The sequence below is a fragment of the Macrobrachium nipponense genome, chromosome 35 (genome assembly GCF_015104395.2).
Source record: "Macrobrachium nipponense isolate FS-2020 chromosome 35, ASM1510439v2, whole genome shotgun sequence".
Classification (NCBI taxonomy): domain Eukaryota; kingdom Metazoa; phylum Arthropoda; class Malacostraca; order Decapoda; family Palaemonidae; genus Macrobrachium; species Macrobrachium nipponense.
This window is the reverse complement of record NC_061096.1, coordinates 44393976-44418843: the sequence shown is the minus strand read 5'-3', so window position 1 is coordinate 44418843 and position 24868 is coordinate 44393976. Positions and strand designations below refer to the sequence as shown.

Sequence of the window (24868 nt, the reverse complement as noted above, 5' to 3'; positions counted from 1 at the left end):
TGGCCTGGGTCCGAATTCCCAGATGATATCTAATTTAAACCATAAAATAAATCGTAATTTAAATTCTTTAGAATTATATAACGTCTTAGTTCGATACAGAAAAGAATAACAAAACGGAAAAGTATAATAGCCTACTGCAAAATTACAAGGTGTTGTTGATTGGTTGTTGCGTCGGCTGCTGGAGCCGTCACGAATCGGGACCAAAACAACTGTGTTCAATGGTAGAAGAAGTCTGGTTTTCAATGCTGTCTTTCGTAGCAGTTGCCATTTTCGGGCTTATTTTAACCGGTTAACTTTCTCTAAATTTATAAGCAACCTTTATTAGAGCTTTATCTATACCATAGAATTACAGTTATTAACGTTAAAACTAAATCAGCGCCTACTTTCTATGTTGTGTTTTGTATCGGTCTATTTTACGTTTATATCAACACATCAGATTACTCTATAGTTTTAGATAGCCGCACTTTAAACATTATTTATATCATATATAAAATTATCTTAATTAAATTTAAAACTAGATTGACGTTGTTTCCATACTGACTTTCGTAGGAGTCTATTCACGCTTATTTTAAAGCTTTAAAATGACGTAAAGCTTTGAATTACGATAGGTAAATTTTATTTATATTATAAAATCACATTAAATAACAATAAAGGTATAAATTAATGTAAGAACAATAAAGTTTTGGTTTTACAAAACGCATCAAAAATCAGTTAAGCCAATCAGAATCAAATATCGCAATAGGCTTGATCTAATTGGCTACAGCTGATCACGCCGCTATTTAAACGACAGTTACCAAACGCGCTTTCATCGTACTCAATGACCGTGCCAAGAATGGAACTTTTTAATATAACGTACTTTTATAACAACGTATAACAAATGGAATTGTTATATGTAAAAATATAACATTGTAAGTATAATTCAATCTGTGTAATTACAGTTGAGACTTAAATTGGCTACTCGGCAAACTGTACTATCAGCTGTTATGATAAAGGCTATTAGCTACTCATCGCATTCTTATAGATTTGAAGAGTTTATATAATACCTTATATCAAAGGAAATATATACGAAATCCTCGTGGCATTACAGGGCGATTTTGTATGGCATGAAATGTTGCTAGCGTTGTTACTGGTATTTAAAATGTTTTTTGTGGGAAGGGCTGGTGTTATTAAATTTCAGTTACTTTGATTTTGAAAGCGGTTACATTCGTATAATTTCGTCACCTAGACTGTTGGAGCTTCTAGGCAAAGAACATTAGCTATTAGGATGATATAAGTCACTTTAAACATTCATTAATGTGCATTTTTAATTAATGTTTTCCAGAACCCGATAATAGGGTATATGGCAACTACCCAGTTTGGGTTCGGCATTTTAATTATGTTATGCACGTTCATACGCACTGCTTAACTTCACATAATTTAAAATGTTCGAGATTTGTTAATATAATTTTGAAAACAGAAGTGTGATTTTTTTATGAGCAACAATGTTTAGGATTAATGTATTAGCAGGGTGAAATTATACTAATATGATAGTATGTATTTCCTATCACAAGTTATTTAATTGACAGAAATAAGTTTTTTTTCAGCATATGCGATCTGTGAATGAAGGATACGAACACATGGTAACTCCAAATGACTGTTTTGCGTTTCATATAAGGTGAATTGTTTACGATATACCTGTTTAGCAGGATAAAATCATGCGGACAGAACATCATTATGCCAAACTAACTGGTTTCTCCAATATTGCGCTTTTGAAATGCATCATACGAACACACGTATAAAAACGGAAATAGTGCTGTTTTCTGTTCCATATACCTGAGTGAATTGTTTAGAAGTATTCTGTTTTATCAGGATATATTTTAACGCAAACTATTCAAATACCAATAATAATTGGTTTCTCCAATATCATGCGATTTGTGGATACAGGATACGAACACATTAAGTAAACACGACAAAACTGTTTTCTGCTTCATGCAGAGTGAATTATTTAGAATCATTCTGTTTTATCATGAGGCAATTTAATGCAATTTACCTAAACGCCAAAACAATTTTTTTCTCATAACACTCAATTTGTGAATGCAGGATACAAAATGTAGTAAACATGGCTAAAGGACTGTTTTCCGTTGCACATAATGTGAAGTTCCAACTTAATAAACGAGCCAGTGGCATTTTACTCGACATATAAGCATTACTTTCACCCGCAGACAGATCAGATGAAGTCCAACCTTTGATCAACTGGTCGTCTGTCGCCTCCTTCACCATGGCCGAAGGAACTAAAAAAAACGACCCCAGCTCACCTGGGAACGTTTATTTAATATTTTATAATGTGTTTCTCAGCGCTGGGTGAGTAAATTGTAAAGGGAGAGAGAAAGTTTGTGATAATTGCATGAAGAGTATAGGAGGCTAGCTACTAGTGGGTGATTTTTCGTTGGAATCTCGGGTCATAGGTTAGCTAGTAGCAAATCTTTGGGTCAGGTCAGACGTAGATTTATGGCATTGAGGTGACCTATGAAAGCAAGTTGATCCAGGTAAGTGAATGTTATTGATACTAGGCTATGTAGCTGGTGGTAACAGGAACATGTTTTATGAAATAGCTTAACCTAGGTGCCGGTAATGGTTGGCTAAATCCTTATTCTCCCGTAGGAAGGTACCCTGTTGTCGATACCTAGTGCACCACACGTGGTGTACTGTAGGCAACATTACACTATTACTTGCAACGTCCCTTCAGCATTAAGATTAGCCATTTTAGCATAATTTTCATCAGCCATGCTGTCCAACCGCTCCAACTCCCATTTTTTCACTTGACCTTAAACACTGATTGGGAGAAAGTCCCCCAGGGCTGGGCTTTGACATAGCCAAATTTTAGGATTCTGCGTACTACTTGACCAGGTAGGGTGGGCTTTAAGCTAATATGAACTATACCTTATTCTTACTTCAAAATGTCTTGTTACGTTGCGACTGCCTAACCTAACCTTAGCTAAGGCATATGTACAGTATATTGGTGCTGCTGTCCAGCAAATCTTGTTGGTCTCGACAGTTATGTGTTGAAATGCAGCTTATGAAAAAGTGACAAACGAGCGACCATCCATTGATGTTCCATGTCACAACTATTACTACTATTAGGTAACAGAAACCTGCCACTCAATAGAAAAGAGATAAATCTCTGGCAGAAGCAGACATCCTCACCACAGAACAATATTCTAGTAAAAGAAATACAAACGACCTAAAACAGGTTGCATTGATTTTATTACTGTTATAAATATATGAAGCCTTAGGAACAATACCCAACTTTCGTACAGCATTAGCTGAAACTTTCATGTTTCTCCAAAGTTATATGCGAGTCAAGTTATCCCTAGAATAGTTAACACATCAGACTCTTTCAGCAAAGTTCTATCCACCTGAAGGGGAGGATGGGGTGGGAAGTCTGTATGAGATTTGCTAATCAGTAGTGTTTTTGCTTTGTATCTAATTAAAAGATGAAATTTCTAGAACTAAACAATATGGATGAATTCTAGACTGTACAAACCAGAGCATTTTATAGATTTTTCATTGCTATGAGCTGAAAATAGTCATTCAAGCATGTTGATATGGTTAATTGCTGTAATTTAGGTGCCGCTTGACTCGCCTGTCAGCAATCCACCTCCCTTTCATTTGGCATAAATGGTTTTAGATACTTTCATTTATCATTGGATCTTTCAGCTTACTGACCTTTTATTTTCCTCAACCATAAATGGGAAAGACACTGCTTCCATAAACCTTTCCTAGAGTACTTAATGCTGGCAAAGGGCCCTGTCAGCCCTTATGTTTCCAATGCCATGCTGTATAGAAGGTTGTAGAAGCCAGCTCACCCCTGCTTGTGTTTACAACCAGGAATTCAAACATTGTGAGAGGGTTTTTACCATCCTTTCAGCATTTTGTTGCTATGGCAGACTGAGAAACTTGACATCTTCACAACCTTGCATGTTCTAGTTTTCAGAAGATTGCTAGTCAGTTGTGTAAGATAATTCTTCCATATTAGGAATAAGTCTCAAATAGGGATGATTTGTATTCTTGTTTGAACAAATGCCAGATTTTAAAGAAGCATATTTTCATCATACTAACTCAACTGTTGAAAGGAAATACTGGGCAGTGTCTTGCCACTATCTACGTACTCATTACCTATTAACCATCTTTTTTCTAACCTTCAGTCACCAATTCTAGATCACACCAGGAATACACCTATGTAAAATATTTATTCTGTGTAATCTTCTTGACATTTGATGCTAAGTGAAATTGAAACTACAGTGTAGCATAGTAATATGTTGTATTTTTAGTTAAGAAATAGAATCGTGTGGATGACCCACCTTCTTTGTACAAAGGTTAAAATCTCTCACATTTTGAACATTTCATAGGTGGTTAATTGTGCTGGTCCAGACCGTTCATCACTTGTTTCACGAGGGCCGTACTGGACTGTGGGGAAGTACACATGAGGTTCTAAAGATATTCCAGACTCTTGCAATATTGGAGGTGAGGTGATAACAAATTTAAATTGGGTACAGTCTTATAAATTATTTATAGATAAGGTAACAGTGTTATTTTCATGAGACAGTTGATGATTTAGCGTAATTTTTTTTCCTTAAAGAGATTACTGTAAAGTTGTAAACCACTTTCACTAGTTTTAGTCTTGGTATATCATAATGAATTTTTACATTTCCATTATAGCAAGTTATCTGTACTTTTACTGTTCTTTTGGATTGTGTTTAATTTTCTTTATGGCTGTTATCATTAATTATTGGAGGATAAAAAGTTCTGTATTATGCATTTTTTTCACTGTAATATTACAACTTTGTATTTTACATGTAGTATAATATTAGTAGCTCTAGGCCTTAGGTCATTTACATATAGTATATGATAGTTACTGAGACAGTTTTGGGTGCTGCTAAGTTAAACAACCCATGGAGAGTATTTGCCTTATCAGTAAACTTCTTGACTTGGTTTTAGATTATCTTGCAGTGTTATTCTATATATATTTATGTTGGTAATGAATATTACTATGCAATCATTTATTTTTCCAACTTTGTTCATGTGCCTGAGTACTTTGGTATAAATTGACTTATGATGATTTTATTCAAATGCTTTTTATATCATTCTGGTCAGTAGAAAGTTATATTCAGTTTGGGAACCACCCAAAAATAGGAATAGGAACCTTGCATCATTCTAGAAAGCATCAGGTTATTATGAGATCATATGGACACAACTGTAATGACTTGTAAATATGTTGGTAATACTTGTAAGGCAGACAGATAAAACAATGACAACTTCATTCATTATCTTTTATCTCTGGGAGATGTCTAATTGATTAACTTAAACAGTTGACTATAAATACGCGCCAGTAATTCCCATATTCGGTTTGACATTTCAAAATTTTGCTGAGCATTAATGATTTTGCTTAAAAATTGGGTTAAAAAAGCATTTTTTATAAAAATATATTTTACTGAAAGTCCTCGGTTTGAAATGCCAAGTGTATGAAGCAAAATCTTGAGTCCAGTATTAGTGACCTTTTCTCCTCCATTTTTTACCATTGGCCTACAACAAAAACTGGTTTATATGACGGTGAAAAAACTAGTTGTGACAAAAACTTGCCTTGAGGTTTACATTCCCTTCTCTTTCCTATGATATAGTCTTGCCATCATTGCATATTTAGGGAAACCTTTCTGTTGCTTTGGAGATATCTTACTGATGTAAATATGTAGATTAATTGTTAATTATACAGTAACCATGTACAATGCATACCATACTGTTTTAGGTATGTACTTGAATATGCATACAGTACTCGGTCTCTTATTGCACACAGATGAATTGTTTCTAAAAGTAAATATAAATTTGTGCTATAGAGCATTATAAAAATAATTCTGGTAATAGTAAGGAGAAAAAAAAACACACACACACAATCTCTCTCAGTAAATTTCACTTCACACACACACACACACACACACTCTCTCTCTCTCTCTCTCTATCTCTTCTCAGTATACATTTTATTTCACTTTCTCCACGTACTTGTCATCCGTTAACACTTACACATCTTCAGATATAAAATTTACTTTCACTTGCAGTTGTTTTCCACACACACACACAACACTCTCTCTCTCTCTCTCTCCATAAATTTCAGCTTCAACACAACACACACACCCACGCTCTCTCTCTCTCGCTCAGTAAATTTATTTCACTTCACACACACTACACATTCACAACACAAACACTCTCCTCTCTCGTTCTCTCAGAGTAAATTATTTCACTTCACACACACACACCATATACACCCACTCTCTCTCTTCTCTCGTCTCAGTAAATTTCACTTCACACACCGGCACACACACACACGCTCTCTCTCTCTCTCTGACAGTAAATTTATTTCACTTCACACACCACACACACACACTCTCTCTCTCTCTCGTCTCAGTAAATTTTTATTTCAACTTGGGAGTTCCCACAGGGACACACACACACACACCTCTCTCCTCTCTCTCTCTCAGTAAATTTATTTCACATTCACACACACACCACACACACACTCTTCGCTCTCTCTCTCTCTCGTAAATTTATTTCACTCACACACACACACACACACACACTCTCTCTCTCTCTCTCTCTCTATAAAATTTTCACTTCACACACACGACCAACCACACTCGCTCTCTCTCTCTCATAAATTTTTTCCACTTCACACACAACACCACGCTACACTCTCTCTCTCTCTCTCTCTCTCTCAGTAAATTTATTTCACTTCACACACACACACACACACACACTCTCTCTCTCTCTCTCCTCTCATCTCAGTAAATTTATTTCACTTCACCACACACACACCACTCTCTCGCTCTCTCGTCGTCTCAGTAAATTTATTTCCTTCACAACACCCACACAAACACACACTCTCTCTCTCCTCTCTCTCGTCTCTCTCTCTCTCTCTTTCTTCACAGTATGATTCACTCACACACACACACACCACACACACTCTCTCTCTCTCTCTCTCAGTAAATTTCACTTCACACACACACTCTCTCTCCCTCTCACAGTAAATTTCACTTCATACACAACAAACCTTCTGTCTTAACAAAAGGATAATCTACTAGCGCCAGCTGGAAACCAGTTAAAAAACTAAGAATGTAAAGCAAGGAATCTGTCATTTTCATGTAGAAAATAATACCCTTTTATTATTACAAATATTCCAGGTTGTCCATTCTGCTGTAGGATTAGTACCTTCAAGAGTTGGTGTTGTGTTCCCTCAAGTACTGTCAAGATTAGTTGCTCTCTGGCCTATTCTACATACATTCAGAGAGAGCCAGACAAGCTTTGGTAAGCATTTAAGGAAAGAGATGTATGGCTTATACAGGTCAACTTTTCTGGCAGGTTTTGATGTTATCTCCCAATGAACATCCATACTAACCCCCCTAATTCTGACAATGAGTAGCCATACTACCCCCCTCCCTTCCCATTGGGTTAGTGCTGTCAGTACACCTCACATAGTGCACTGTAGCCATTACTAAATAGTGTTTTCAGCATCCCTTTGTCCTCAGCTGCACAAAATTTTTAGCATTTTACTTTTAACTCTATTCCCACTTCCTTTCTCCAGTTTTACTGTCCAACCACTCTAACTGATACTACTCTGTGCATCTGTTGGTTTTTCTCCATGTTCCACCTTGCACTCCTTGTACTGTACTTCATCTTTTCTAGATCTTGTTTTCTTGCTATCCAACCTCCTCTTGTCAGTACCCAAAGCAATTAATTCCAAGTGCCCTAGTGCTTGACTGGACAGCCTTAATTTCATAATTTTGTACATGAACTTCCCTGACAGATATATACTTAGTATAGTCTCCGACGTTTCCGACAGAATTTCAAATCTCGCGGCACACGCGACAGGTAGGTCAGGTGGTCTACCTTACCGCCGCTGGGTGGCGGATGTACGAACCACTCCCGTAAGCTTGTCAGATTTTTCTCTGTCGTCGGGAACGATAACAACTGTTGTCGGTTCCTCTCGATAGTTTTTTCGATTCTCGCTTTGGACTTATATTTTTGGTGACGTATTCGCTTGTTGGCTTGGCATACGCTGATTGTGGACCGGTTTGATTTTGAGTTTGATTTTCTTTAACGATGTCTGATCTAGAATCGGTAGTTAAAACTTCGTTTTGTTTAGGGTTTGCGTGAATGAAGGATGTAAGGTGAGGTCTCTGCCGAAAGCTTCGGTAGACCCCCACACGGTTTGCATGAAATGCAGGGGGAATGAATGTGCTTTTGCTAACCCTTGTAATGAATGTAAGGGATTAAATGAAGAAGAATATAAGGCTCTCTCTTCTTATGTTAGGAAGTTGGAACGTGATAGAGTGCGTAAGGCTTCCTCTAGAAGTTCTAGCAGATCTAGAATGAGTGAGTTGGATGTGGATCCTAATAGTACTAACGTAGAATTAGAACCTTCTCCCAAGTTGCAGCCCCGGCTCCCCGCACCGAAGCCGAAGATTCGCCTTCGGAGGCGGCAGCTCTGAAAGCCAAGAATCGTTCTACGGATCAAAAGATTCGTCAGTTGGAAGGTAAGGAGAGTGTTAGTGATCAGGGTCAGTGTCCCCAGTGTTGTGGAGGGTGCGTCTGACCGGCTCCTTAGTGCCTCTAGGCCTAGACCTCTTCCAGACTCCCAGTTCCAGTGGAGTAGGAAAGTCGAAAGCCGCAGGAGGGCTAGGGAGAGCCCCCACCGGTCAGGCGTCCCCTCGGCAGATCCTGAAGTACGCTCCCAGGCTGCCTCGGATCGCTACAAGAAGGAGCTCCTAACTACGCCACTGCTTCTCCTCTTCGTCGTCTCCCTCTCCGAAGAGAGGTTGGAACTCCCCGGATGCGTCGCGCCCGTTGAAGAGAGCTTGGAAGGCTCCCTGCAGTCCTTTGGCTTCTAGTCCGGAGTTTTTCCCGGAAGAATCGTCGGTGGAGGCGAAGAAACCCAAGAAATCCTGTGATCGTTCTTCTTCTCGCGCTCCGCGCTCGGCGCCTGCTTCCGAGGAAGAACAAGAAGATTCTCCTACGAGAGTACTCGCGGGACTTCAAGCTCAGATCACGGCGCTAGCAGACTCTCTAGCAGTTAGATCACGTAGGAAGAAGGACGTTTCTCTTCCGATCAAGAGATCTAGGCGCCGCTCTTCAGAGGATCGTTCTCCTTCATATGGTGAGGTTTCGTATGAAGGTGGGGGCTCGCGTGAGCGCCCTCGCTCGCGTGAGCGCCCTCGCTCGCCTGGCTCTCTTTCGATTTCAAGACGCCAAACATCGGTAGGACGCTCTATGGAGAAAGAAGTTTTTTTCTCCAGATTGGATTCCCGCTTCCGGTAAGCGCACTGCACCTGCTCATCACGCGTTTTCTTCAACTCCCTCGCGTGAAACTTCTCCTCAGCAGCCTCAAGATTCTAGAAGGCCGCCCTTATACAAGTAGGCGTTCTTCTTCCAGATGTCTAATCTTCCTCGAGTGTCGGATCGTGACTTCTCTCCTGACAGGCATCTAGAGTCTGGTAGGAGTCGTGTGCATGATAGACGGCCTACTGTTAGCCGCTCCCCGCAAGGTAGGCGCCAAGAGCCTACTGCACATAGATCTCCTAGTAGGCGCTCGTCTCTTTTAAGGCGTCATACTCCTGATTATTCTCCTAGGGGCAGACAACAAGAGTCCTTTCAAGCGCCCTTCTCCGTGTAGGCGGCTCTCTCGCCCCCGCTTCTAGGCGCACTTCGCCTGACCGTTTGTCTCTTGGTAGGCACCAGGAATCCCGGAAGCACCCTTCTCCAAGTAGGCGCTCGTTAGTTTTGAAGCGCCCTTCTCCTGAATGTTACCCTCTTGTTAGACGTCAAGAGTCTCGCAAGCAGCCCTTCTCCTAGTAGGCGCATTTCGCCTTCCAGTCGGACTTCCGTTGATCGTACGCACTGGACAGGTATGGAGAGCCGCGCAAGCGCTCTGCTCTCGATATGGCGCTCTTCTCTCCTGGCAGCCACTCGCCTCAGGATAGGCGCATAGAGTATAGTAGGCGCTCGCCTCCTCGTAAGCGCCCTGTGGATGTTTCCGAGGATTCTCGGAGTAGGAGCCCTACCTCTCCTTCGGCTGAGATTCAGTATACCTCGAGAGGGAGTCTCATCGTAGACTTCCCAGATCTTCTCATCGTTCTCCAGTGGATGTGAACTCTTCTAAGAGAGGGCGTTCTCCAACCTCTCGCTCAACTCCTGCTAGGATCCCTTCGTCACCTAAGGATCTTCCGCACTCGCCTCGACAAGACGTCCTAGAAGGTTCGGATGAGGAACCGAACACTTCTGCTGCTGTCTCTTCTTACAAGAAGCTTACAGAGCTACTTTTACAAGTTTTTGGGTATTCCCTTACGCCTACGGCTCCTCCTTCTCCTCACTCACTTTTTTCAACGGCGAAGACAGCGATGAGTTCTTCTTGTGTGAGGATGAAGCCAACTCTTTCTATGAAGAAGGCACTGAGGAGTTTTTGGTTCCTGGATGGCTTCCAAAGAAGAAGCGGGGAAAACGATGTTCGCTTTTCCTCCTTCGAAGTTATCAGGACGCGCTGGTTTCTGGTACGAAACAGGAGAGCCCTTAGGATTGGGTCGACCGTCTTCGGCTGATTCGGATTTTTCGGCACTGGTAGATTCGACAAGGAGAACTGCCCTTAACTCTGCTAAGACGACTTGTTGGGCAATGAATGAATTGGATCATTTGCTCAAAGGTATGTTTAGAGTGCTAGAAGTATTTAACTTCCTTGATTGGTCGTTGGGAGTCCTAGCCAAGAAAATTGAAGTGCCAGAGTCAATTTCGCCAGAAGATCTTATGTGTGTTTTGTCTTGTATGGACAAGTCGGTAAGAGACGGAGCGAGTGAAATCGCCTCCCTTTATGGGGGCCGGGATCGTGAAGAAGAGGTCGGTTTATTGTTCCTTCTTAACGAAGTCGGTCTCCCATGCTCAGAGGTCTTCTTTGCTGTTTGCTCCTCTGTCTACTCAGTTGTTCCCGAAACATCGAGTGCAGGACATTTCGAGGTCACTTTCGGCCAAAGCCACCCAGGACCTTTTGGCACAGTCGGCAAGAAAACCTCGCCCTTCCTTCCCTACCAAGGCTAATAAGGAAAAGGCAAGTGTTCGAGAACCCTTTCGAGGGCATCTTCATCAAGAACCTCTACGTTTAGAGGTCGTAGACCTTCAAGAAGGGGTAAGACTTTTGCCAAGTCTGTTAAAGCCCCCAAATAACTTGCAAGTCCTTCAATCAACGGTGGGCGCCAGACTCTTAGAGTTTGCAGAAGTCTGGGCCAAAAAGGGGCGGATCCTTGGACCCTTTCTATTTTGAGGAGAGGTTACCTCATCCCTTTCGTCGAAAGACCTCCCTTGACGACCATCCCAAGGGAACTGACGGCCAGGTACAGACCACCCCATCATGAATCAAGCTCTCCATCTAGCAGTAGATCAGATGCTGGAGAAGGGGCTATCGAACTAGTGACAGACCATCATTCATCGGGCTTCTACAACCGCCTTTCCTAGTTCCGAAGTCCTCAGGGGGATGGAGACCGGTGTTGGATGTAAGCGCCTTGAACTTCTTCATAGAAAAGAAGAAGTTCACGATGGAAACGCCTTCATCAGTGCTGGCAGCACTTCGTCCAGGGGACTGGATGGTTTCCTTGGATTTACAGGACGCTTACTTCCACGTACCGATCCATCCTTCCTCGAGGAAGTTTCTCAGATCATGATGGGGGGGAAAATTTTTCAGTTCAGGGCTCTGTGTTTCGGCCTCTCGACGGCCCCTCAAGTGTTCACAGGGATTTTGAGGAATGTGGCTCAATGGCTTCATTTGAAAGGGGTGAGGATATCCATGTACCTCGACGATTGGCTAATAAGGGCCAATTCAGAAGATCGTTGTTTGAAAGGAATCTTTACAACGTAACTTTAGAATTGACGAAGGCTTTGGGACTTCTCGTCAATTTCAAGAAGTCATCACTAATTCCCGAGCAAGAGTGTGTGTATCCTCGGGATACAGATGAACTCTCTGAGTTTTCGGGCTTTTCCCTCGCAGGAAAGGATAGCCCGAGGATTCAAGAGAGTAACAACCTTCTTAGGGAAAGAAGTATGCACAGTGAGGGAGTGGATGAGTCTGCTGGGGACGCTCTCTCTGGAGCAATTCGTTTCCCTAGGAAGGTTGCACCATGAGACCACTCCCAATTCTTTCTTCATCGGAATTGGAGTCGTCGTTCTCAGGATTTGACGTTCTCCTCGTTATCCCAGGACATCAAGAAACATCTCTTATGGGTGGGGGACAGATCCCAACCTCTTTGCGAAGGGACTGTCTCTTCAATCACAGACCCCCAACCTGGTGTTGTTCTCCGACGCGTCGGACATGGGGTGGGGTGCAACTCTGGGAACCAGCGAAGTGTCAGGTGCCTGGGTGGGGACCAGGTAGCCTGCACATCACAGAAAGGAGTTGATGGCTGTGTGGTTGGCTCTGAAGGCTTTCGAGCCCAAAGTCAGAAGATCGGTAGTGCAGGTCAACGCGGACAACACTACAGCTCTGGCATACATCAGGAAACAGGGGGGGACGCATTCCGCCTTCTCCCTGTACGAGACAGCAAGAGACCTTCTTCTGTGGGCAGAAGAAAGAGGAATCAAGCTTCTCACCAGGTTCGTGCAGGGAGAAAGGAATGTAAGAGCGATCTCCTCATCAGGAAAGATCAGGTCCTTCCCACAGAGTGGACCCTTCATCTGGATGTATGCCAGAGCCTGTGGAAGTTATGGGGCAGGCCACACATAGACCTCTTTGCCACGTCAAAGAACAAGAGGCTGGATCCTTACTGCTCTCCGATATCGGATCCAGAGGCAGTAGCAATAGATGCTCTTCTTCTAGACTGGAACGGACTCGACGTCTACGCGTTTCCCCCCTTCAAGATCCTGGGGCTAACCATCAAGAAGTTCGTAGAGTCCGATTCAACGAGAATGACCTTAATCGCTCCCTTTTGGCCGGCCCAAGAATGGTTCACAGAGGTACTGGAATGGTTGGTGGACCTTCCAAGATCGCTCCCGCTAAGGAGCGATCTACTCAGACAACCCCACTTCGACAGGTACCACAAAAATCTCCTCGCTCTCAGTCTGACTGGTTTCAGACTGTCCAAAGTTTGGTCAGAGCGAAAGGCTTTTCAGCAACAGCTGCTAAAGCAATCGCAAGAGCGAGGACACCTTCCACCTTGCGTGTATACCAGTCAAAGTGGGATGTATTCAGACGTTGGTGCAAGAGGAAGAACATTTCCTCTTCAGTACCTCTGTGACCCAAATTGCGGATTTCCTTATTTTCCTCAAAGAAGAATGTCATCTGGTTGTGTCAACTATTAAGGGATACCGCAGTATGTTAGCGGCGGTATTTCGGCATAGAGGCTTAAATATATCCGATGATAAGGACCTGCATGATCTTATTAGATCATTTGAAACCATTAAGCGTCCTCATGTAGTACCGAACTGGAATCTAGACGTAGTCCTACAATTCCTTGGATCGTCTAGATTCGAACCTCCTGGCTTAGCCTCTTTCAAGGATTTGACGAAGAAGGCTATCTTCCTTTTGGCCCTAGCTACAGCTAAGAGTGAGTGAGCTCCAAGCTATTGAGGGCAATGTAGGGTTTAAGGAAGATTCTATGGTGTGTTCATTTCTTCCAAGTTTCCTGCAAAGAATGAAAACCCATCCCGCCCTTGGCCCAGGAGCTTTGAAGTTCGTAGTTTTATCTTTTCTAGAGGGGAGAGCCTGAAAGAACTCTTTGCCCTATGAGAATTATGAAGTATTTCCTTAAGAGGAAGGAACAACTTAAGGCTAATCAAGATGTGCTTTGGTGCTCCGTAAAGGACCCCACTCGGCCCATGTCGAAGAATGCTCTTTCCTTTTTTCTGAGAAGTCTTATTACAGAGGCACATGTTGCCTGTAAGGAAGATCATTTTAGACTACTAAAAGTGAAAGCTCACGAGGTGAGAGCCATCGCAACTTCGCTTGCATTCAGAAAAAATATCTGTCTGTGCGGAACTTGATGGAGGCGACTTTTTGGAGATGCCAATCGGTTTTCGCAAACCACTACCTACGTGATGTAAAAAATGTTATTGTTATAATACAATTAAGTTTGTTCATAACTTAACACCTGGCAGATATATATATAGCTGTATTTTCTGAAGTCCGACAGAATTTAAAAATTCGCGGCACACGCAGTGGGGCGGCCAGGTGGTAGTACCCATTCCCGCCGCTGGGAGGCGGATATCAGGAACTATTCCCATTTTCTATTCATATTTTATCAGTGCCACTGTCTCCTGAGGGGAGGTGGGTGGGCATTTTAATTATATATATCTGCCAGGTAAGTATGAACAAACTTAATTGTATTATAACAATAACATTTTGTTCATGAAACTTACCTGACAGATATATATAGCTGAATCCCACCTTCGGATGGTGGGAAGAGACAGAATAGGATTTTTGGGAAACTAAATTAAGTAGATGATATACATCTTGGTTCCTGACCTGTTAGCATAGCCGACTTCGTGATTACTGTCACCAAAGTCTGCTTCTGCGTTACTAGAGTTGCCAGCGAGGGTAGAGACCTGTAATGCTGGTGCGCTCTAGATGATCTGTCAACGGGGGTGGGGGCGTGACCACAATGTGACTAGACCATATGACCATACTTTTGAGGGCACCGAAGCTAAAACCACCACCTGACCTAACCTATCAAAGTTAGTTCCATAACTTCTAGGCTAAAGAAAGGAACGCGCCTCAAGCGACCAACCCTTCAAAGTTAAAAGCACCACCTATCCCTTTTCTATAGGATAGGATTCGTGTTGCTTCTTGCACCCAATAATATATCTAACGGATGGATGTATGGTCCCTAGCGACTTACGGATCTGAAATGTCGTCTTCACATCCCGTCGGAGTGTGAAGCGAACACAGAGTTACTTCGCTAAAGCGTGGCACTCAGGATGTACTGAGTGTCATGCTCTGTTGAAATGCTTCCGAGGCCGCGCCTCACCTCTTGAGCATTCATATTAAGAAAAAATCTCAAATCTTTATGCAAACATAATGAATGAGACTTCTTAAAAGAACTCCTTGGCTATAATGCCAGGGTGTTCTTGGACATGAACCAGTCTGGTCTTTTTACGGAACACCGCAGATTGTCGGGAGTGTGAAGCGAACCCAGAGTTGCTTCGCAAAAGCGTGGCACTCAGGATGTTACTGAGTGTCATGCTCTGTTGAAATGCTTCCGAGGCCGCGCCCTCACCTCTTGAGCATTGATATTAAGAAAAAATCTCAAATCTTTATGCAAACATAATGAATGAGACCTCTTAAAAGAACTCCTTGGCTATCATGCCAGGGTGTTCTTGGACATGAACTAGTCTGGTCTTTTTACGGAACACCGCAGATTGTCTGTTGACCTTGACTTTCTATAGTTTTATCAAGATAAAACTTGAGAGACCCTACAGGGCACAGGACTCTCTAATGCCCTTGATCAATAATTTGTGCCATACCCTTGGTCTCCAAGCCTTCGGGTCAATGGTCAGACAGGTTTTCGTTCTTATCAAGAACGGAAGGCTTAGCGGACAGACCGCATTATGTCCCCTTTAAAGCCAAAACCTCTGATGATGGCTAAAACCTCACTAACCCTCCTTGCCGTGGCTAGAGCGGTTAGAATATTAGCCTTTCTGTCACGCGTATTAAGTTCGCAGAAAGGATAGGTTCGAAATGCTTTTGGCATCAGAAACTCAGACTACGTCTAAGTTCCATGCCGGAACCTTTGATCCAGAGAATACAAGATCTCCACAGACCTCAAAGATCGTGAAGCTTTGTTGTTTGACAGAACCGAATCTCTGAGCCTAGAGGCCGTCAACAACATATTTGCATATTCTACAACAGTTAGGACTTCTATCTTATCTCATACTTCATACGGAAAGATAGAACCATAACGAAATTCACAGAGGTCGAGGTGGAGGAACAGTCATTTCCTTCACTATCTCCAGAAACGGCCCCCTCCGATTGAAAACTGAAAATAGGCAGCACTGCTTTGCCTTGGCCAAGAGACTGCCATTAATCTTGAAGATCTTATCGCTTCTCGATAGTCTGAACGCTTTCAGACTCAGAGAGGAGATATTAGATACTTCACTAAGTGACGATGTTTGATTACACCGATTCTCTCGGGAAGGGTCTTTGGACAATTCTCTGAATTACCTGACCTCTGTGAATCCAACCTCTTAGAGGCCAACATGTGGCGACTAAAGCTAATCCTCTAGGATCATGAATAAGGGAACAACTTAAGAAGGAAGCTCCTTCGTCTTCAATATTACGCAAAAACTTAACGAAAGGACCCTCCCCGTGCCAGTCTCTCCTTCACTCTTTTCGACATACTCTAAGTGATGGATTACTCAGACGTCAGTAGTTGTTGCCTTCGATCGAGAAGACCCCCACGGACGTGCACTAGATTAACGAACCTATTGAGGATCGTTACGTTCCGTGCCCAAGCCCATAACCAATTCTCTCTTCTCGAGCTATGAGAGAGCTGAGAAATTATCCGAGATGATTTGGGCCACTCGATCCAACTCACCCTTCGAGGAACTGGAAAGCGACTAATTTGGCTTCCAATTCTTTCAGACAATGTGCCAGAACATCTGTTCTCTGTTCGGATGTCTGGCACCCTCTCGCTATCACCTGAGGTGATCCTCAAGCCGTTGAGAGAAAATTAGAATTACAAGATCTTGATGTTATTCCAATTTCTTCGTGAGGAAAATTGTAGAGGTCTGAATTGCTGTTTATTCAGGGAAAACAAGCTTCTCCAGCGAGGAAATGGTCCCCAGCAAACTCATCCACATTCCCTCACTCAGCCTGCTTCCTAAATTCCCTAAATAAGGCTGCGCTTTTCATAAGCAGGAGAGCATTATTATAGTGCTATGCCGCGGTAGATTCGTACAGAATGTTACCGTGCGGTAACCGCACCTAACAAGTATAAGAGATATCTTGTTGAAATTTTCTAAGTAAAACGGCAGGTATGATCATTCAAGATTACTAGAAATTTCCTCAACCCGAGGCTAAAATCCATGATTGTAGGGCAAAGAGACGGTTTATTAAGCCATTCCCGCAAGGGAGAGAGACGTAACCAACCGTGCATGACACCGAGCTAGCCGGTACTGCGTAGATCACAGTAACAGCAGCCTTGATCATCGTCTCGCACTATATGCCTGAGTTGCCAGCTACTCCTTTTACGAAGGGATAGGTATGAATTATCGAGCCAAGGAAACTCTCAAGCAGGCATATTTAAACGAAACAAAATTCGCTAAATACAGAAGCTGAGTTGATGTTTGCAGTTCAATTAGAATACTTCTCGTCTAAGTCGCAATCCGTAGAATAACTAGGATATGCGCCTACCCCTCGGACAATTCAACTGCTTAGTAGAATCATGTCGCGAGGTTAATATACGTAGTATATTTATAGTATTCTGAACAACGATCTCCATCCTAAATTTTTTCCTTAAAGAAAACAAAATAAGGATTGGAGATCGACCACCTTCGATCTCTATCAAAAAGAGTGAAGGAGAAGTCTTCCTCGAAGGAAAGCTTCAATGGAGAACAGAATACTATCTTGCCCTGAGTTGCCAGCTACTCTTTTACGAAGGAATAGGTATGATATTATCGAGCAAAAGGAAACTCCTCAAGCAGGCCTATTTAAACGAAACAGAATTCGCTAAATACAGAAGCTGAGTTGGTGTTGTCGTAACAATACCTGAAGAGTTGTTCTTACTCCGAAAACTCTTGGAAGGTTGAAGGGAGTGTCAAATAAATACATTAAAACAACAGTTCTTTCGGCTTCTATCCGCGAGGTTATACGATATGCGTATATGACTCGAACCCATGCGTTAGCAAAATGACGCAAAGATAAACTACGTAAGTATTGTAGTAATTTGAACATCGAATTCTCTACTACATCTTTCCCCCCTGGACGAGGAAGAGAGAAAGAAAGGAAAACGACTGTCCACGTTCGGTTTCTGAAAATGAATGAGAGCTCTTCCGAAATTTTGTTACTATCCGCTTAAGCGATAAATGTTATGAAGATCTTTGTGAATGAAAAACTAACCCATTTACATGACAGAAGTTAATCCAGGAATTCGAGCATATATTTTCCCGATTCCCGCAGAAATCGAGGAAGGGCAGGATTCCTGATTAGAGACTGGGCTTACGACAGGAAGGACCTTAATGTTCCCCTTCGGCAGCGCAATCCCGAAAGCAGACGAGGCGTTTTATGACACCGAAATCTGCTTACAGTTTTCCTGGAATTCATCAAGTGATGGATTCTATTGAACGCTCCCTTCGTAGAAAGCGAAGAAGACATCTTGACGAGACCAAACTCCTTCCTCTACTTCGACGACGCCCTCTTGAAGAACGTTCTTGCAGGAATCCTGCCGAACGTCTTGATGCGTAGGACGCCTATCGTTCTGAAGAACGTCCTGGCAAGTGCTCTACCGAGCGTCATGACGTGTGGATGCCTAGCGTCTTCAAAAAGCGTCCTCGCTAGCGTCCTGGCGAGCGTCCTCGCTAGCGTCCTGGCGAGCGTCCTCGCTAGCGTCCTGGCGAGCGTCCTCGCTAGCGTCCTGGCGAGCGTCCTCGCTAGCGTCCTGCCGAGCTTCCACCGAAGCGTCCTGGCGAATGTCCACAAAAGCGTCCCTGCTGAGCGTCCTCAAAAGCGTGCTGGTAAAGCGTCCTGCTGAGCGTCCTCAAAAGCTTCCTGCCGAGCGTCCTCAAAAGCGTCCTGGAAAAGCGTCCAGCTACGAGAGTGTCTGAGCAGAGAACACCAAGTCTTCTGAACGACGTTTCAGAGAGGAACTCGTTGAGCGCCTTGATGCATGCAAGGCCCGCCAAGAGGCGTCCTGGCGAGCGACCTTGCCAACATCTCAATGTTATGACGAACCGCGTTTTGCGTATGACATTGAATATTTTTAAGGGACGTCCTCATGCGAGTCTCCATGGAGAGCCGCACGCTCCTCCTGAAGAGTGTGAACACTAAAGGAAGACGTATGGCTTTCGTCTTCCGCAAGGTGCTTGCCGAGCGTCCTGGAGAATGTCTCTACTTATAGGACGTCGAGCACCTGCAAAAGCTTCCTCACGTCTAAATTGCCTTCTTATGCCGACCAGAGACATAAGTTGTTTGACTGCCCACAAAGCAGCTTGCCGGCCGTCAAAACTTATCAGCTTGCTTTATCGAAGTAAAGCGAACGTTTACATAACGTATACGGAGCGCAATGAGGAGAGGAGACGAATACTGAGTTGCTCCTCCAAAAGGTGGAATCAAGAATGTCCTTGATTACCAAATTCTTTTTGGAATGCTAGCGAGGTTGAAACAGCTCTAACTTCATGAGCGTATTCACTCGCAGGAGGCTCAAATCACTCTTCTGGCAAGATGAATGAACCTCCTTAATAATGTATAAGTGATATATACATGGCGTTCACTCGCAGGAAGGCTCAAATCACTCTTCTGGCAAGATGAATGAGCCTCCTAATAATGTATATGATGTATCATGAGCGGTCACTCTCAGGAGGCTCAAATCACTCTTCTGGCAAGATGAATGAGCCTCCTTAATAATGTATAAATGATATATACATGAGCGTTCTCGCAGGAGGCTCAAATCACTCTTCTGGCAAGATGAATGAGCCTCCTTAAATGTCCCCTTAGGAAAAGAGCCAGTGCATTCTTCTAAAGGGAAAATGTGGTCTCTTTACTCTCTCATCCTCTCGTGACGAGAGAGAGGACGTGAAGCGTCCTCTTCTCTAAAGCTTCTTTAGGGGGGCGAGTCCTTCCGAGAACTCCAACCCCTGTGTGGGGAGGACGCCTCGGAGGACGAGAAGCAATCTTTCAAGATTCGCGCACCTGCCGATCTTTAGCAGCCTGGGAAGAGTCAACAGGTTCTGCCGAAGGGACGCCAGATCGGTGGGGAGCCCCGTAACCCTCTTTGCGGCTTTCGACATGCCTCTCCCTGAGTCCTGGGAGTCCGACAGAGTCCAGGCCTAGAGGCATTATGGGGCCGATCTGACGCCCCCTCCACAACACAAGGGGCACTACACTTCACAACACTGGTTGGAGAGCGAGCACTTTAGTCTAAGATTACTTGATGTAATCCTTTAGCAGACACTTATTCTAGGCTCGTAAGCCATACCACAGGGTTAGGCAAAAAAAAAAAAATCTACAGGAGGTTAGAAGGTTCATTATTTCTAACTTCTGTTTACTGTGGAGGAAAACTCCTGATTCTAACACGCTCTAAAATGCGTAATTGAATCCTCCTTCTTCCGTAATCAGTCACACATTACACTAATTACCTTATGCAAAGAAAACATGTAAACGTCATATATACTAAGCGAGTGTCTACCGAAAGTTACGGTAGCCTCACCTTATTCCATGCAGACAACAAAGTCTGAAACTAGGCTAACTAGCTTCAGACATCAAATGCAATGAAAAAATTTACGATAGCGTATGCCTAGCCACAAATCCAAGTTAATAATCGAAAGAATAATTAGGATACTTAAGTGGCTAATGAAGTTTCAAAATCCTAGTCGGAGGTCTGTAAACAGTTTGTTTACGACCGGCGCCGACAGAAAAAAATTATGAATAGAAAATGGGAATAGTTCCTGATATCCGCCTCCCAGCGGCGGGAATGGAGGGTACTACCACCTGGCCGCCACTGCGTGTGCCGCGAATTTTTAAATTCTGTCGGACTTCAGAAAATACAGCTATATATATATCTGTCAGGTAAGTTTCATGAACAAAATCACATATGATAAATGCTTCGCCTTGGGTCCTTTCGTATCGGCGGATTCGGTGCTGGGGCAGGGAGCTGAAACTTATCCTGTGTAAATTGTTTATATGTTACCCTATATTTTATATTGTTGTTTTTTGGTTGTCTGAAAGAGGCTGCAGGAGGCCACCTCTTTTTGTCGTAAGAAATTAACCCTTGTATTTTGGTTAGGTGGTCTGGTGGGTTTTGGCTCCTTGCAGAGGTAGTGGTAAGGATCTGTTAGGTAAGCGGACAAGGTCCCTCTAACAGCATCCGACTTGGATTCTACCACAATAGGGGATCACATATCCCCAGTGGTAGATCCGAGAGTCTTTCAGCATCAGGTCACGTCCTAGCTGTAGCTCTCCAGGCAATGCAGACTCAGAGATAGTATCTATGAAGTCTTCATCCTGAAAAGGTGAGAACCAAGGTTTTTATATCCTACAACATTAGTTGTTTCCCGTCTTACCTGTATTATTGAGCTGTCTCTTACCCTCCACCAAGGGTGCCAATCAGCTAAGTATATATCTGTCAGGGAAGTTCATGTACAAAAATGATATTGTTAAACTACAATAAAGTTTTGTACATACTTACCTGGCAGATATATACGATTAATGGCCCACCCAGCCTCCCCTCAGGAGACAGGTGGAAGAGAAAAATCTGACAAGCTTACGGGAGTGGTTCGTACATCCGCCACCCAGCGGCGGGTAAGGTAGACCACCTGACCTACCTGTCGCGTGTGCCGCGAGATTTGAAATTCTGTCGGGAACGTCGGAGACTATAGCTAAGTATATATCTGCCAGGTAAGTATGTACAAAACTTTATTGTAGTTTAACAATATCATATTCAAACCAAATTATATTTCTTTTTTTATGCTGTGTAAAATCTGTTTAGTTTCTATTGGGTTAAAGAAAATCTTGATTATACTTCTTTCTGATTTTGAATGCCTGAAAGGAGATATCACTTATCATAAAGTCATTTTATAACTTTTTATTCATTTCTTATGGCCAGTATGCACTTAACATTGTCTCTGCAAAAAAGTTTCTACATAAAACTCATGCCAAACATGATGACATCTGATGATGTCATCTAGTTTCCATGCTGAGCTATCATGCAAGATCAGAAATTCCTGTTCACATTTAGGCAGTAGTCATCATTCTCTCTCTCTCTCTGATTGTAGTAATAATGAGCAAATTGGGTTGTGCACTGGTGTACACTGTAGCTTAAATGAGATTGAGTGAATTTGTAGTAATAGTGAGCAAATTGGTTGTGGACTGGTGTAAACTGTACCTTTAACATATCTATAGGAAATTTTAATAGTGAGCGAATTGGGTTGTTCGGTGGTGTAAACTTTACCTTTAACATATCTCTAAGAAATTTACTTGTGCTCCTTTTAAACGTTTTCTCAAAATTAGTTTTACTTGTGTTTCTTTTAAATGTTTCTCAAAATAACTTTAGTATTTCCTTTTAAATCTCAAGTATCAATTAGAAAAGTTGGAATGTGGGGCTTTGCAGAATATTAAAACAAAACCAAACTTGTTAAGATGAATTAGATGCCTATTTCAATGCCATTATCACGGATATGTATTTTATTTCCTGCTTAATTACCAGGTAAGGAATCAGTCTTAATTTGAGCTATGTTAAACATTTTACTTCAAAAAGGAACAAATAAAACTGGGAGTGGATTTTGTGAATTGAAAAAAAAAAAAAAAAAAATGGTAGTTGAAGGGATAGTAGTCTGTAGTTTATACCCTAATCATGGCTACAAAGTGGATGCTCTTATTTTCAGGTTACCCTCTATTACTGATTGCCTGGAGTGTGACTGAGGTGGTACGTTATGCCTTCTACTTTCTGAACATTCTTGACCGTGTGCCACACATCATCACATTTTTGAGGTATGGTAAGATTTGATCTCTGTACATTACTGCCAGATTGGAGAATGTTTGTTATTCATACAAAATTAATGGTATTAAATATATAAAATGGTATGAATAGTATAAAAAAAGAACCTAAAAAAAGAGAGAGAGATATATAATAAATGTTATAGTTGAAGTAATATGTTGGAATAGTTTAAATAATAACAATATCTCCACTCATATTTTTAGATATTAAATCTTGGAAGAAATCCACCATGTAGAAGGTTGTTTTTCATAGAGTATAAATAAGAATATATGTTTAAATTATAAACAAAGGCATTTGTTTTGCTTATGTTCCTACAAGGGTTTCTCACCTTTAACAAATTCTTGAAAAGTATGCAGCCATTATTATGGCAGTGTTTTTAATACTAAAGAACTTTTCATTTTTTCAATACATATTTTCCCAACCAAAGTTTTAGGCAATACTGATGCTAATATATTACTAACTTCATTTGCATTTGCTGCAGATTTAAATGTCATGCCCCTTTGTGTCAAGGGAATCCCCAACTGAGAAAGCAGCTCACATCTTTCATTCTCTAGAACTAATTGCATCAGTCTGACATTGGGCATGTCTTAAATAAAAGGCTTTTGTTTCAAGCAAAAATTATTAAAAATGATGTGATTTGATGATTGATGTTTTGTAGATTGTATATAGTAGCAATCTTGGAAAGCACAGCACTGGTCTGTGAGAGTCAAAATCTGCGTCTAACAAAAGTGTGCTTTCAGATATACCATGTTCATCGTGCTGTACCCCATGGGAATAACGGGCGAACTCCTGTGCATTTATGCAGCTTTGCCAGTTGCTCTGAAGACTGGCATTTATTCAACAACCATGCCCAACAGCATAAACTTCACATTTAATTTCTACTATACAATGATCATATTTGCCTTGATGTATATACCAGGTAAGTTCTACTTTTTTACCTGTAACTATGTACCAATATGTTTGGTATTTTCTTAGTCTGTTAGATACTAACCAACACATTCTTTCACTTCAGTGTTTTGTGTATCCTTTTCTTAAAAAAAAAGTTTAGAACAGGTCAATTTGAGAGCAAAGATACTTGGATTATCAAGGAAATATCTCTCACCTGATACTTTGTAACTTAACGATATGAGACCAATGTACGTTATATTTGGCAGCCATAAATCATTAATAAAGTTTGTGCACAGTGAGGTTAGGGCCATAATTATAGGACAAAGGTCATACAAAGTAATTCAACCTTTTCCATAACTTTTAAACTACATGATGTAGACTTCACATTTGACAGGAACTTATTAAATTACAAGAGGAGACATCTACATTTTTATACTACAAGAGGAAACATCTACATTTTATGAAAGTAGTATAAGCGTAAATTATACCAAGTTGTTAATATATATACATATATATATATATATACACACACACCAAATTCACAGCTTTTATTCCCGTGGAATTCTGCTTCTCATTTCAGTTTTCCCCATGCTGTACTCCCACATGTTGGCACAGCGTCGAAAGGTTCTAGGAAGTGGACACAAGAAGACAGATTAACTGTTAAACTGCATGTGCATCACTCTTGTGCTGAAGTCACTTGAGAATTGCTACTACTTTAGGCAAAATATTCTTCAAACCAGACTAAAAATTTAGTCACTATTGTAGGCTTTTTCCCTAAGTAGTAAAACATGTTTACAGTGGAATGCTGGTACGAACAACTATCCTTTAATTGCTAAAGAAATTGCATAATTATATATTTGTTGTATTGAATTGTTCTGAGTACATAATTAAACAGGTGTACATTTTTTTCTAGATCAGCTAATAATTATAGCAGGGTATGGATATTTTTATGTATGGGAGTTGAATTGTGTAGTATGTTATGACCAATGAAACAGAAAAAGTAAAACTGTCCAGAATTTTGTTTTATTTCTGACTTACTGGGTTTTAATGTCACATTGGTGGATAGATCATTTTCCATACTTTATCCTACGTAGTGATTTGAGAAGCACATGTAAAGATAGCATGAAGTAAGGGGAGTATGTAAATAAAGCTGAATTAGTAATAGAACTAATTTATATCTATAAAAAAAACTGAGAAGTGAAAGGAGAAAGTAGGTTGAGGAGCAAAAGCTGAAAAGAGCCAAATGACAAATTTTCTAAAACAATTTGTATTTTTCA

General features: G+C 41.7%; 1 protein-coding gene across 1 annotated transcript; it reads left to right on the top strand.

Annotated features, from left to right (window-relative positions):
- Positions 1-2183: 2183 nt before the first annotated feature.
- On the top strand, positions 2184-24607 carry LOC135208724 (very-long-chain (3R)-3-hydroxyacyl-CoA dehydratase hpo-8-like). Its single transcript, XM_064241212.1, has 6 exons — positions 2184-2340; positions 4389-4503; positions 7209-7332; positions 22591-22696; positions 23444-23622; positions 24172-24607. Exons 1-6 carry the CDS (start codon positions 2258-2260, stop codon positions 24246-24248), a joined length of 684 nt encoding a protein of 227 aa, XP_064097282.1. The 5' UTR covers positions 2184-2257; the 3' UTR covers positions 24249-24607.
- The last annotated feature ends 261 nt before the right edge of the window (positions 24608-24868 follow it).